Here is a 16151-nt window from a genome sequence, read left to right on the forward strand (position 1 = left end):
GTTGGGGGGATTGTTTGTCTTTTTCCTATGACCCGTGCTTAACCCACTTGAAATATCCCCTTCTTACAACTTAAAATAGAATAGGAAAACCTTCATTTATAACCTAATGTCTAGTTACATTAGCTCAAAAGTAATATTCATGGCCATATTATGGAATTAAATACCAATTTAAATTTATTGAAATACAAGATGTGACAAGGAGCATCAAATATGACTAAAAAAAGCTAAACATGTTTCATCCAATTTTGGTAAAATTTGCTGTTAAACTTGAACATCAAATATCTTCCACTAGTTTTTAGCATTTGAAAATGTATACTTGAAAAGTGAAAGAATGTGCACAAGCGGAAGCAAATAAACATGAGAGAGAGAAAGATTGCAAGCAAGAACTGAATGAGGTTACAGAGTACAAGAGTACAAGAGCCAGCAAATAGGGCAATGAATGATGTGATAGAATGAATAAAGGGAGCAACTCTTATATACTTGTGCATGAAGCAGTCGGCTGTAGGAAACAGGCCAACAGCTCCACGACATCATAAATAGAGAAAGATGCAATATTTTAACACCCCCTCTGCATCTTGAAGTGTGCAAAAAAGTCAAAAGAAAACTAATGACGAAGGTGCGACCATGGACACCTCAACATGGCCAGTACTGATGAGTATACCTCGAAAAATGCCACTAAAAAGAAACAAAAGAAAATCTGCTTGGCTCCAAACTCAAAGTAGAACTGTGAACACTAACCTCGAACAAATGAACATGGAACACATCCTGTCCATAGTCTCTGCTAACCAATAGTCCTGGAACTCATCTGAACCATGAAGGAAACTTGGTTGATCCTGGAACTCATCCAGACCATCAAGTGAACTTGCCTGTCTTCATACTTGGAACTCCAACACACGGGTCCCATGCTCCAGATTTAAGCAAAAGATAAAAGGGACGCGTCAGAAACCTCAGATTTCAACCTCTAAACATAGCAGAATTTAGTAGATTTTTAGTGCCATCAAGCTTGGAAAGGTGGCCTTGAGGAAAAGAGATGCAGTTTGTTGCTATGGCCCTGGCCTATTTTACAAACAGAGTACACGCATTTGGTAACCGGTTTCTCTCCTTAGAGATCAAACACTCTCCTAAGAGTACCTGACAAGTAAAGAGATATGGTATCTTTGGTATCTATGAGCTATTCAGGTAGATTAGAGAGAACAGTGAGCCAAGATATGAGCCCAATAAATGGGAGGAAGAATGAGGAATAAGCCACAAGTCTGCATCAGAATCATGTATTGAGATACTAATCCTTGGAATAGGGGCTGTACGCAGCCGTGAAAGTGCCAGCAACAATGCCAGCAGTATCATCAAATCTAGTAAAGTAGTAAAGCTTGGGCAACAAAGGTGAACCCATCCAAGACCTTTTTCCAAAATGTGGAGCATTGCAACCACCTCAAAGAAGCTATGACTCAAACAACCTATGTAGCTAAGCAATCCATGTGCTCTCTCAAGCACATGGATTGAGAGAGCAAGCTGACGTTCCACCTCAGCTGCTTCAGTCGCACTAAGCCTGTACGACGGCTTACTAATTGGTTTGGTGCCCGGAACGACATCAATGCGATGAGGCAAAGCTCGTTCGGGTGGCAAACCCTCTGGTAAATCATTAGGAAAAATATCTTTAAATTCTTATAACAGTTGTTGCAAAGACAAAGCATTAATTGGTTGCTTAAGATTATTTAAAGAGATTTTAGAAGAAGGTAAAGAGAAAGAAGGCATCGCCGAGGAAGATTCATTTGAAGAAGAAACATCATGCACATCAAACTCACTAGTTTGAGACACACAATAACAAAAATAGACTTCTTCTATTTGATTACTATGCTCCAAAAAAGAGAGTTCGGCATTACATATGAGTGGTGTTGGGGGTACATCACGTTTCCCAATAAGTAAAACATGCTTACCATTGGCCTCAAACGTAAACGTATTATGTTCATAACTCCTTTTGAGTGATGACCCTAACCCATACAACCACTCCCGTCCTAAGATGACATCCGCACGAGACATATTCATCACTTGGAAGTCAAGAACCATAGTGTGTTCTTGCACAAACACAGGCACTTATCCCACACATCGTGATCATCCCCCTGAATGGTGGACACCACATAACGATGAGAACTCTTTGTCTCCGGCAACTTTAATTTCTTAACTAATGCATAGTTCAAGAAATTGTGCGTGGCACCATCATCAATGAGAATACGTACTCGATAATGGAGCCATGCATACGGACCAAATCGTGTGGTCCAACTGTCTCTTGCCACATAGATGCAGTGAGATTACACTCATGCAACTCGGCAGTGTGTGAAACCTCTACCGCAGAATACTTAGGATCAGCATCCAAGGGAAGTTTGCACCATGTGTACAGCCTTCTCCTTGACCTTATCCTTATTCTTGCGAGGCAACTGTGGACAATTTTTCTTCTCATGATCACTACCTAAGCAATGATAACATAGTTTCTCCTTCTTGGCCCGTTCATAGTCTTGTGGAGACAACGGACCACTTGACCCTTTAGACTTCTTTGTGTTTTCAGTAGAATTGCTGGCAAGTTTACGCTTATTAGCATTAAATTGCGAGCCATTGAATTTGGCCGGTCTATCCATGCCCTTCTTATCCATGGTGTCATCAAAGATAAGGGCACTTTGGATAGCCGCTTCCAAAGTTTTAGGATACTGGGTTTTAACCTTTGCGTGATATTCTTTATCAAGGCCTCTAACAAACCCACGAACCTTTTGAAAGTCGTCCAAACCGTCTAACTTGAGAATGACTTCACGGTACTTGGACACATACTGATTAAGTGTAAGACCTTCCATCTTGCACTTGTCCCAGGCTGTCCAACTCCGATCTTTCTCGTTTTGCAGTAAGAACTCCTTTTTAAAAGCTGCCTCAAACTCCTCCCAAGTCTTAGGGCGAGTTTCAATAAGTAGACTCGTCCACCACTTGTAGGCTTTACCTTCAAGTGTGAGACTCGTCTCAGTGGCCATAACAGCAACGGGAGTGCGGCGTAAGCGATGCAAGTCCGTCCACTTGTGTAAAAATGTATGGACCGCATCCTTGTTACGATCGCGCTCCTCTCCCTTAAACACAGGCGGCTTCACGTTTTTCAACATAGCCCCTTCCTGCGTTGCAGAGGGTGCAATAGATTCTACTGTAGGATTTGGAACAAGAGGAGGCATAACTATCGGAATAGGCCCTCCACTTGCCGCCGATCCACTTGCAAAACGTGCCATAAATTTAGTAAAAAGCGTGCTCATGTTTGTGAGATTGGTATTGACATTTGTTATAGTGCGCTCAAGTGCAACTACCCTTGAAGTGAGACGCCCAAACTCTAACGTGTCTACCAAACCATAATCATCTAGTGGACTCGCACCCCCTTCAGCATCGGTCATGTTGGCATCCCGATCAGGCGCAACGGCCTGTCGCGAATCACCCACAGCACCACCCAAAGGGTGTGCCTCACTAACATCATGCATATCATTCTCAAAATCGAAGTGAACATGAGACGGTTCCGCTGAGGCCATGGTATGCACGTGCTTACAAATAGAGAACGGATTACCTTAAAAAGCGAACTCCAATTGAAGCGTCGTAGAAGAATTCCTCTTGCATGCACGGAAATCGAGAAGAAATCACCACTCGAGTCGTCAATCAACACATGCATGCAAAAAAGTGTGTTGCATGTAGCATGTCGTTGAAGATCCGTCCACCAAAAACTTCCAAACTTGGAGCATAGAAAACTCCTCTCACAAATTGAAAGAAGGAAAGTTGAAGGTGAAAAGGTCACTTTCCTTGTAGTTTGTGTCACTTTCCTTGTAGTTTGTGTCCTCCCTTGAAAGAATAAGTAGAGTTCTTTTGAAGAGAAGAACAACACAAGTGAAAAGGTGAAGTGGCTAGCACACTTGCCTTGGAGCTTGAGGTGGTGGGTTCAAAACCCCACTCCTTGGATGATGAAGCCTCCCCCTTGTGCCACTCAAGTAAGGGAGAATTCTCGCGCGCTCGCCAACGGCGCGTCAACGATCGCTCACCGATCGCCTTCTAGGACTGCCGGACTGCCTTGGTCGCCGCCTTGGTCGCCCGCTGTGGTGGCCGTACGGTCCGCTGTGGTGGCACCTCCTAGCCCGGCCGCCCATCTTACTTAAGAGCCGTGCTAACTTAGATGTGTACACACATCGACCAAACCCTAACGCCCCTGAACCCCGCTAGCACTAATAATACTCTCGAGACTCCGAAAGCTATTAACTTATGCTAGGGTTCGACTTCCGTAGGACCATAGTCCTGACATTTCAACTACCGCTGTGGTGGCCGTACGGACGGCCTGTGTCCACACCTCCTAGCCCGGCCGCCCATCTTACTTAAGAGCAGTGCCAACTTAGATGTGTACACACATCGACCAAACCCTAACGCCCCTGAACCCCACTAGCACTAATAATACTCTCGAGACTCCGAAAGCTATTAACTTATGCTAGGGTTCGACTTCCGTAGGACCATAGTCCTGACATTTCAACTAGGGACTAATAGCCCCCTCTGAAGATGCAGGCTGGACAGCAGCAAAAGAAACCCAAAAAACACACCACCGAGAACCTCCTACCGGAAGAGGGAGGGGATCTTGGAGGGAGAAGAGCTGATGTGCCACTTGTCTGATGCACTTACTGAATTTGCAGCTAGAACTCCTCCACTTGCCTTTGTAGAAGAAAATGCAGCCTGGGGCTGGCCGACAGTAGTTGGAGAGCTTGTAGAGCAAAAACGTAGCTAAGAAAGAAGAAACACAGCCACTGTTTGAAGGATCTACAGCCTGGAGAATCTAGGGAAGCAGAAAACGTAGAGGAACAAATTGTGCAGCAGCCAGAGCCTAGGCGAATGATACCATGAAAGAATGTGCACAAGCGAGAGCAAATAAGCATGAGAGAGAGAAAGATTGCAAGCAAGAACTGAGCTTTATTAGCTTGAGGTTACAAAGTACAAGAGCCAACAAATAGGGCAATGAATGATGTGATAGAATGAATAAAGGGAGCAACTCTTATATACTTGTGCATGAAGCAGTCGGTTGTAGGAAACAGGCCGACAGCTCCACGACAGCATAAATAGAGAAAGATGCAATATTTTAACAAAGAAGTGATGTATAAATCCATAGCGATAGTTATATTTGTTGTGAGTGAATAATATTCTAGAGCTAGTTTAAGACTATGACCTTACAAAAGTGTTCACATGCATAGAGGGAAGAAAGAAAGGGGAGAAAAATGTCTCCATTATGTATAGTTTACAACATTTTTGGTGAGGTTCTTAAACAAGACACCATGCATAGGCACATACGCATGCATACACAACATATTTGGTGAGGTTCTTAGATAAGACACCATGTGTAGGCACATATGCATGCATGCATCCACACGTACAACACACATACACACATATCGGTATGTACATGTATGCATCCACATATACAACACACACACATATTGGTATGCACATGTATGCATCCACATGCACATCACACACATATTGGTATGCACATGTATGCGGGTACAACACGAGCACACACATACGTGCGCGTACATGCACACACACACGCGCGCGCGCGTGCACACACACACACACACACGTGTACACAAACACTATTTGCAAGATGACAAGTGCCATGTAATGGGTCGAAATTATCAATTAAACTATCATAAAAGTAACCACTTAAAATGATTTGCAGTGCACAAGGGTTGTTTGAAAAAATGAAGGCAACGTATGGCCTATCAAGTATAATTGGGATGAAGGATGAGCTTACACATATGTGGCATTGGCTATTGTTCAAGACAAAATACGAGGGGGAGGGAAGAAAGTCACCTCCACAAATTGATCAATTAAACTATCATAAAAGTAACCACTTAAAATGATTTGCAGTGCACAAGGGTTGTTTTGAAAAAATGAAGGCAACTTATGGCCTATCAAGTATAATTGGGATGAAGGATGAGGTTACACATATGTGGCATTGGCTATTGTTCAAGACAAAATACGAGGGGGAGGGAAGAAAGTCACCTCCACAAATTGATCTCTACTTCTCATCCCATTTTGAAGAAATTCATAGCATATACACCACAAGTTGTAAAGTTAAAGTGAGTCAAAGAAGTGAATCAAATTGTATGGCACAATTGTGCATGTGAACTTAAATGACTTTAATTATATGACACATGAATAGCCCTTTCCTCATGGACTCTTACATGTGTTAATGCTCATACTATTTTAAGCAAAGTGATTTGATTAATCAAGGACAACTTTGGGGTTTTTGTTAGGATCATTATTAGTGTGATGCACATTTACATAAAGGTAACATTTCTCATCAAATGTATATTAGAGGTTGTGAGGCTTGTATGGATTTAAATCATGTATTCGCTATCCATGTTTGGCATGCATAACTGGGATTAAAAGGGGTGATACATTTTGTCTTTACATGCTAGGGTCATTCATGTTGCTTTTTTACCTCACTTGCTTGAACGATTATCACACTTTTACTTTACATCCACCATGCGTGAAAGGCAAGATGCGTTAATAGCTTCTAAGAATGGTCACATGCATAGCTTGTTTTTGAGCGTGGTCATGCATAGCAAAGATAGACCACACACGGACATATGATGCACATGAAGGTTGAATATGCATTCAAGATTGGCCTGCCATGCCTCACCATGTGTCTTTTCAGTTGTGTTTTTGAGTGGAAAGTGGTTTGGGATGCGTGTCCAACCTTAGTATCTCCTCATGATCTATTGGCATAGAGCAAGGGGGTAAATGAGAGAAAATCCCTTCGATCATGCCTCCTTGTAGAGGGTGATAGAAGAAGCATATTGGAGAGGGGGAAGCATGATGTAACTAAAGCCTAATATCGATGGGCAAGGGTATAGATTGCCCATCAGATCTTCCCTTGAATTAAGGATGGGTCTTTTTCTTGTAAGTGTTCTGCTCCATTTCTAGTTCTTCATTGTTGTAGGAATTTTCTCTGTTATTGAATTCACAAAAGGCAACCACATAATAATTGATCGGGTTCCTTGCCAAGGTTTTGTCTGAAGCCTCCTTGAGATTGTTTTTTCACAAATTGCATCAAAGTAAAAGAATAAAAAATCAAAATGAGGGGATTTTCTTTCAAAAATCTACACATGAAGCGGTGTCAACAAGAAGAATATATATATATATATAATATATATATTTTCCCGAGCACACGGAAGGGGCCATTGACTTAGGAGCTCCTATGACACGTGTGCGATAGAGAGAGAGAGACACGTGTGAGAGAGGGAGCGGACCCAGGCTATACGACTGGGCGTGCAAAGTCTGCCGCAAGTTAATCACAACCTTAATCTCCCTTTCCAAAAATTGTGGCTTTAATCAATCATTTGTGCTGAGGCATAGGAGCTGAATGGATTGATTTCTGCTCAATTTGATCAATTCTTCTGTTCAATGTTGAGCTTATGTCTCAATTCTTTAGTTAATCAAACATATCTAAAAAACAGGCGGCAATTTTAGGAACAAAGTCAATCAAAATTCCGCCGATTCTTCTTCTTCTTTCTAGCATTTGCTGCCAACAGCTTCGTATTTTTTATTTTATTTTTTTCTTCCTCCATATTGTTGGTTAATCCAGCACTCAGAAAAGCTTAGGCGGGGAGGGGAGGAATAATCCCAAACATCACTTCCGCTTTCGATTCATATAATTCTTTGAAGCTGTTGCGGAGATTTTTATTCTTATTTTATTTTCCCCAATCATTTCAATTCGAAGATTTATTACGTTCTTTTTGTTTGTTGTTGTTTTCTCTCTCTCTCTCTCTCTCTCTCCCTCTCGTTGGATTGAAATGCTTTTGGCATCTCATAAGCTGCTCTTGATTCCATTTCTAAGGTTTCCTGCACTAGTGCAATTCAAATGCAGGAAAAAGCGCTTTTGATGTATTTCCTCTCTATGTGAAAAATGTGTGTCCAACCCTAGCGCTTGCTCATCGCTGCAAAATCTCAACACCGCCTACATCAAAGGCTTGGCAAGGCATTAAGCTTCTGTGTTTGTTGTTAGGTTTACACCCCCTAATTAGAGATGAGAAATGACAAGGATGAAGAGTATGAGCTCCAGGAGCTGGAGGATTCCCTGGGATCATCTGTGCAGAGCCGCCTCATCCACTTCCGGAGGGACTGGAGAAGCCAAGAGACCGGCCTCGTCTTACCTCATTTCTGGAGCAAAGCCATCATCCCCAGGGAAAGCAGGTCTGTGTGTGTGTGTGTGTGTGTGTGTCTAATGATGCATTCATGAATGGTATACATGCATACATGTGTGTCTTTATATCCATCACATGTACACCTTCTGATGCCTTAATTGATGTATACATGTGCACACATACATGAATTGATCAAAACAGTACACATTATTTTTTAATCACTTCTTAAGCTCATTCGCTATGTGTGCTTACGCTAATCTCAAGGAGTAATCTACAACAAAAGTGAGTGTGGTTGCCAGATTTGTCTTGTGATTGGGTGAGGGTTTGGTTTGACTGTGCAGGAAATACCAGCTTTGGGTTTATGTTATTTTGGCATGGGCCGTATACTCTTCTTTCTTCACACCTTTCGAATTCGGGTTCTTTAGAGGATTGCCCAGGAACCTATGGTGGATAGATCAAGCAGGCCAGCTTGTGTTTATGGTGGACATCGTGGTCAATTTCTTTGTTGCATACAAAGACCGGCAAACTTACAAGTGGGTGGTGGACCATCACAGCATTGCCCTCAGGTTAGTGGTTAACAATAGGACAAATCTTTCCTCACACATTATGCTGCTCTAGTGGCAATTAAAAACATTCAGTGCATGAATACGAGCACGTCTGCTGGTAATTGCAGGTGAATGTGGTTCAATCATCCCGTTTAATCCATGTATATGAGCATGTCTACTGGTATTCACAGGCCGTGGTGGTTCAATCATCCTGTGCAAGTTGATTGCGGTGGTCAAGAGGAGGTTTAGTGCTGATGGTCATGTAACTGGTATTATTATTACTGATAAGGTGATAAATCACACCTATTTTTATTTTGCAGGTATGCAAAATCTGACTTGATTCCAGATGTTCTGGGTTGTCTGCCATGGGACGCTATATATAAGGTGAGAGAGACTAACTTTTGTTTCAAAATGACAGACTGCACTGCCAGTAGATTCAACAAAAAAAACGTTGTTCTGTTCATATTCAGATTTCTCCTTCAAATGCATGTTCAATTACCGAGTTAATTACGATTAGCAACAGAATTGCCAAGCTATTACATCAATTAACCACCCTTATGTTGAATGTATGCTCTTGTGGTATTACAGGGAACAGGTGAAAGAGAGTTAGTCAGATACCTTCTTTGGATAAGATTATATCGTGTTCGGAAGGTCACCTCGTTTTTTCATAGATTGGAACAAGATATACGTATCAACTACTTGTTCACAAGGATAGTGAAGCTACTAACCGTGGAGCTGTACTGCACTCATACGGCAGCCTGTATCTTCTACTATCTGGCAACTACTTTGCCTCCCACACAGGAAAAATTTACATGGATCGGAAGCTTAACACTTGGTGGTTATCATTTCGATGATTTCCGACACATTGATCTCGGCAGGCGTTATGTTTTGTCACTATACTTTGCAATCGTGACAATGACTACAGTTGGTAAGGAAAATCTGAATATTAAAAGACTTGTTTTTTTATGTGTAACAATCTCTCTCTCTCTCTCTCTCTCTCTCTAAACACACACACGCATGCACGCACGCGCAGGCGCGCACACACACAACACATGCATACATGTATGCTAGTTAGTGTGTGTGTGTGCGCGCGCGCGCGCTTGCGTGCATGTGTTTGGGGGGGGTGGTGGAGATGCACATGCAAAAAGAAAAAGGGATTATTTACTTTCATAAAGGAAGCCCTTAGGGCTTACTAGACCTGGAAATTGACCCCTCTACATATATGTCTTTCTAAACCTGCAAGGCTTTCAGGCTAGTTAGAAGATTGCATACCAAAGTCACAACAAAACAAGGTGATCAGCAGGAAATAAACCAGGTGTACAAATCACAGTTATGTACATAAGAGCACAGTTTATAAGTGAAAATTCAGAAAATGGAACATGCCTCAGCTCCAACGCTCGATGAATGTGTCATGCCATGGCTTTAAATTAGATGTTGGTATAATAATTACCATGGTGTGAACCGTGATCTATGCATGGACAAAATAGGCTATTGGTATGAGATGGGAAAGGCTGCATCTAACATCATATTAATGGAACTACCGTGATCTATGCATGGCTATTGGTATGAGATAGGAAAGGCTGCATCTAACGAAACTACATAAACAAGCGAAAGTAGTCATGGTTTATAAATAGAACCGATCTCTCAATTCTAACATCAAGTAGTCATGGTTTCTAAATAGCACCCCCCTCTCAATTCTAACATCCTCTACATATTTTTTCAAGCCCATAACTAAGGGAGAGAAGACCCATCTTAAAAAGTAGCAAACCTATTACATTTGCACTGAATTGATTTAGAAAACCATGGAGATTTAGAATAATCTTGAGATGAGCCCATACATGCGACACAAGCACTAGATCCAAGAACACCACCAGACCACCCATGCCCCGGGTTACGAGCCCTAAAGGCCATAACGAGCTGGGCTTATATGTCTACGAACGACCCAAAAGGGTCTATGAGACTAAGAATGAGTACATATTATCCCTGAATAATTGGATTTCAGAACATCTACCGGAAAAAAAAAAGGCCCATGTACTATGTGGACACGCGTATACAATGAAGAGAATAAAAAATCATCAGATGTCCTCCTCCTCGTAAATGGTGGAGAGAGAGAGAGAGAGGAAGTTATATTAATGTCTACAAAAAGCCTCAAGGGTCAAAGAGATCGTATCCATGATGAATACAAAACTACATAACTACATGAAAAAATAACTACAGAAGCTAGGATAGCCATGTGGTGCTACATGATGTCGACATGCGGTCACATAGTGATACCATCGTCCTCTAGAATCTCCTGTAGAGCGGGCGGCAACAAGAATGTCAACAGCCTCGGGCCTATCGTATGAGGAGGTCGTGAATCTAAATTGGTGGGGTAGAAGGTCTCCCCTTTTTTTTTGGGGGGGGCGGGGGGGGGGGGGGAGGGGGGGTGGGGGTCAACATGGTTCTCCACTTACCGCTAGAGGGCCTAAAGAAGGTTAACTATACTTTTAAGTACAAGAGTTTGAAGAAAGAAAAATCATCATTTTCTTCTTAATCATGCAATTTTTTTTTATTTTTAAATTTTCTTTACTTATGCAACTAGAAATACACTATTTTTCAAAGAAATAGTGAATCTCAAAAAGTTTTATTTTGAGAAAAAATATCACCATCATCTTCTCACTTAATCATGCAAAATTGATCACACAACCATCATCTTCATTATGCTCGTGAGAACAATGGGAAACCCAATTTTTTAAAATTTTAAAACCCTCTATTTATTGCATGGTTGTATAGAGCACAAAAAATATATTATTTTTCTTTTTACAACTACTCGCATAGGGCGGAGGACAGCTCTGGGGATGAAGTCTTGGGTGTCACATGATCTCATCAATCTCCATCCAGCTAGGATAGTATAGAATATGGAGTTTCCATCTTGGTCCTGGTTGAGCATGGCTAATACCTGCAATGGAACGCCTGTCCTTGAAAAAGCACCTAGCCATTTGGAATCATACCTAGTGAGCCACTCATAGGGAATAGCTACATCAATCTACTCAATCTGTCTTTGATTCTCGTGTGATGAGATGCTGGGGTGGAGGCATCTATTTGATCCATGGGAAGACTTCGAGGGGTCGTCCAATGTTAGAGCTTATTACTTGCCTTTGTCGAGACACGTGTCATTGTGTACTTTTTCGTAGAGCCATAAAATGCAACTTCTCGTGTGGGTGCACTAGCCCGTCCTCCTCATCTCATTCTCTTTGTCACACCGGAACGCTTCCATGGCTTTGGATGTGGAGGTAGAGCTTCAATCACCTTGATGGAGGTGAGGAGAAGGTTGCCTTTATTGCGGTTCTCACTCACAAGAGGTGAGTAGAAGGGAAGCTCATGAGAGGGAGAAACCTACACTCGGTCCTATCCATGCAAACAACCATCAAGCTATACAAGAATCTAACAAAACACAAGCGAGCAAGAGAGTAGAGAAGGGAGAGAGCTCACAAGTGTTCTCTCAAGATTTACTTATATACAAATGGCTATTGTTCACAATTGGGTGGCCATAACTTAAAAATGGTCCACGGCTACTATTTCTAGCCTTAAGCAAGTATATACACTAAGTTTGTGACTTTCCTATTCGTCATTAAGGACAGGCAAGTCCACTTCATAAATTCCAGCGCAATCTTACAAAAGATAGGCTTTTGTTACATCGGGTAAGATGGCGAAGCACCTCATAGTAGGACGAGCGGGAAAAACCATGTTAATTGGAAGAGTGGTTAACATACTTCTCTTTCTAATGATAAGACATCTAAGGGCTATTTCACACACACATGAGGCTCCAAATACCCAACAAGCCCCCCTTCGGAGTGAAGGTGGTGAGACCCAACATGCAAAGGAAGTACCTACCTTCTAACTCCATCACATGCTGCAAGGGAGCGATCTAGTCAATGCGCGCCTTCCATGCCATGCTAATCTTCCAATCAACAACAAAGTTAGCTCTTCGTCACCCCCTTAGCTCCTAATGGGGATAAAAGATAACATGGAGCCTTTTACAAGTGAAGGCGATAGAAACATATGAAGGAAAAACACACACATGGATTATTTAACTTAGATTTAGGGGGACTCACTGGGGGACTCACTGGGCATAGATCACACATAATGGTAAGGGGAGAAGAGGCTTAGAAAGTCCACTCGTCCTGACCCCTGCAATTTCCCCCCTGCCAGCAACTGCCTCCTCTCCTCCCCTTTGCCTACGCACTGCCCACCTCCCTCCCTTGCCTCTCGCTTGCTCCCCCTACCCCCGCCTCTTTCCCTTGGCCCTTCCCTTTCCCCCCCTTCTCTCCGCCACTGCCTGCCCCTCCCTGGTTTTCTTGCTTTTCCTCCTCCTGGCTCCCCGTTTCCCCTTGTCGCCTCTCCTTTTCCATGCTTCTTAAGGCAGGTTTTCAGTTGAGCAGTTTTTCTTCCGACAAGTTTTGGCCTCTTCTAGCAGGGTTGGTGCTTGGCACAATAAAGTGGTGGTTCTCCTCTTGGTAGAATGTCCGGAGTACTCACGGCACAATGCACACATGAATAGACAGATTAGAATACGAGCATAGCACAATGACAAGAATACTGTAAAGAAGAATACCAGAAACAACACTTACGTTACTCCCAAGATGCTGTTACATGCCCTTCACTGTACTGTGCACACCCAGCAGTGGTCACAGTGAGTAGGACTACACACAGATGCAATGACAAGTGATTATAGCACTCAATGAATAAGACTGAATGAACAGGACTAGAAACAACACTTACGTTACTCCCAAGATGCTGTTACATGCCCTTCACTGTACCGTGCACACCCAGCAGTGGTCACAGCAGTGAGTAGGACGACACACAGATGCAATGACACAAGTGATTATAGCACTCAATGAATAAGACTCAATGAACAGGACTAGATGGAAAGGCTAAGGATGTCCTCCAGGATGAGCTGTGGGGCTATTTTAAATGATTCCTGCGAGGTGGTGGAGTCAATGGCATCTTCTATCTCTGGTAGATGCCCATCAGGGTGACAGTGCGGTGCCTTCAATGACGGTGTTGGTGGTGCGTTTCCATTTCTGTGTAGTCCACTGAATGCTCCGGTCCAGTGGAGTGGGACAGTCCAGCATTGAGGTGATCCAGTGTCGCACCTTGGGTTGGTCTGGTTGGAACAGGCCAGTGTGGGCACCATTAGTGGCTACATAGGTGGCCCTGTGTATACAATGCAGAGAGTCAAAGCTCATCAGATGTTATCCTCCTCGTAAATCTCTCGGGATAGGGGTGGCTGGCTCTTTGTAGGGACTGCACCTTCTCTTTGGTGACTCCCTAAGGTGCATGGTGCCAGGGGTGGACCGGCAATCAGTAGGTGGATGGTCTAGATCTCTGGGGACAGGGATGTCTGGCTCTTTGGAGAGACTGCACCCTCTCTTTGGTGACTCGCTAGGTGCATGGTGCAAGAGGGTGGTGTCACGGGCTCAACTGTGACATCTGTGCTATCTCTGGTCTGGACCAAGCTTGGGTGGTGATTGCGTGTGGGGCCCAAAAAGTCTATAATGGAGGTCTGAGAGGTGTCAGGCTACTCCTGCCTCTCTGAGTGCTGTCTCAGCAGAGTCTCCCAATGATGGCACCGATGATGGTAAAGCTCCATCAAGTACAAGACCACACGTCTGATCTCTATAATGCATCACTTGTGAGAGGGGGCCTACACACTAGGTGGACGCATGTATAAAATGAAGAGAGTCAAAAGTTCATCAAATGTTATCCTCCTCCTGAATCGTGGAGAGTGCAACAATGACCACCTACTTGGTAGTACATCTCTATGGCACCTAAGGATGTCCTGGATCTGCAATTGTTGGTGGTGGATGGCCTAGATCTCCCGGGACAGGACGTCTGGCTCCAGACTGCACCCTCTCTTTGGTGCATGGTGCCAGAGAGCGGTATAGTGGGCTCAACTGTGACATCTGTGCTCTCTGGTCTCGGCGAAGCTTGGGTGTTGATTGCTTGTGGGGCCCATAAAAGTCTATAATTGAGGTCTAAGAAGTGTCGTGCCGATCCTGCCACTCTGAGTGCCGTCTCAGCAGAGTCTCCCGATGATGGTGAAGCTCCATCAAGTACAAGACCAAACATCTCTGATCTCTATAACGCATCACCTGTGAGAGGGAACCAAAACCATCTTGAAAGAGGAAATGAAATCTCACATGTATCTCATAGTAGACTTGGCATCTGCATATGCAATCCTCCTCCATCTTAATTTCTCCACTCCTGCATAACCTGCATACCTGTGCCTCTTGTGGAATGTCCTTAGCTTTCCTAGATTCACAATGAGAAGGCAGTGGGAGGATACTCTCAACGGGCTGATGGTGAATCTCATTGCATCCAACATATGTATATGGGGATACTGTGGTGCCTCAATGAAGCCATCCTTTGAGACCCTCAGGAGGTGTGGAAGCTCTGATGGGGACACCCATGCCCGACTTGTGTGAAACTAGGTCAATTTCAAGGGAATGTTTCTGTTGATTTCTTGCGTGCGCGCGTGGAGAGAGAGAGAGAGAGAGAGAGAGAGAGAGAGAGACATGTCATGTCGGAGAACCTCCCGGATTTGTCTGTGTGTGGTGGAGGGTCCTGATGCTTTGAGCTGGGGGCATTTGGCTTGTAAAATGAATTGGGCTCTCTTGTTAAGAACTCCTCTCGGGTGTGGAGCTGGAGTGCGGGTATGCGTGGTGGGCTTTGAAGTCTGAGCAGAGGCACTGGTATGGGTGGTGGACTCTGAAGTGGATGCGGTGTATCACAAGGAAATCTGTGATGGTTCTCTAGGAGGTATCCCGTTGGGGCTGGGCCTGTCTTTCAGCATGCTGCCTCAACACATCGCTGTGTCGTCTGAGCTCCATCAAGTACATGTCCACACATCTCTGATCCTCATAGTGCATCACCCGTGCAAGTGGCCTGAACCCTTCTTGGAAAAGGTGGAGGGGGGAGAGAGAGAGAGAGAGAGAGAGAGAGAGAGAGAGCTTTCATTGTCTTGTACTGTTTAAAGACATACATATCCTCACATGTTCAGTGGTTTTTTAGGATATGGTGACATTCATGCTGTGAATACAAGGGAGATGCTTTTTGTCATGATTTTTGTGTCATTTGATATGATATTGGGGGCTTACCTAATTGGTAACATGACAGCATTGATAGTGAAAGGATCAAATACAGAGAAGTTTCGGGATAAAATGACAGCTTTGATCAAGTATATGAACAGAAACAGGTTGGAAAGAGATATAAGATCACAGTTAAAAAGCCATTTGCAGTTGCAATATGAAAGCCAGTTCATTGAAGATGGTGTTGTTCAAGATTTACCATTATCAATCCGTGCAAAGGTTTGAGTAAATCTTTTCCTAAGATTTTATGTTAATTAAAATTATGAAGAAACATTTATTTA

The 16151-nt window shown here is 43.3% G+C and overlaps 1 protein-coding gene across 3 annotated transcripts in view; it reads left to right on the forward strand.

Moving 5' to 3' along the window:
- Nucleotides 1-7345: 7345 nt before the first annotated feature.
- The window catches only part of LOC147615572 (potassium channel KOR2-like), a 37300-nt gene continuing 28494 nt past the window's right edge, over nucleotides 7346-16151 (forward strand). For 2 of the 3 annotated variants that reach the window (XM_086779684.1, XM_086779685.1), the window contains exons 1-5: nucleotides 7346-8244; nucleotides 8537-8761; nucleotides 9061-9124; nucleotides 9329-9668; nucleotides 15794-16089. In XM_086779684.1, the coding sequence (XP_086635810.1) occupies nucleotides 8078-8244; nucleotides 8537-8761; nucleotides 9061-9124; nucleotides 9329-9668; nucleotides 15794-16089 (1092 nt within the window). In that variant the 5' untranslated portion in view covers nucleotides 7346-8077. Of the gene's footprint in view, nucleotides 8245-8536; nucleotides 8762-8826; nucleotides 8869-9060; nucleotides 9125-9328; nucleotides 9669-15793; nucleotides 16090-16151 lie in introns of those variants that run through there. The other variant, XM_086779686.1, reaches the window with a different exon arrangement.

This window comes from Cibotium barometz, chromosome 40 (genome assembly GCF_041138505.1).
Source record: "Cibotium barometz isolate CiBa-2024 chromosome 40, ASM4113850v1, whole genome shotgun sequence".
NCBI lineage: Eukaryota > Viridiplantae > Streptophyta > Polypodiopsida > Cyatheales > Cibotiaceae > Cibotium > Cibotium barometz.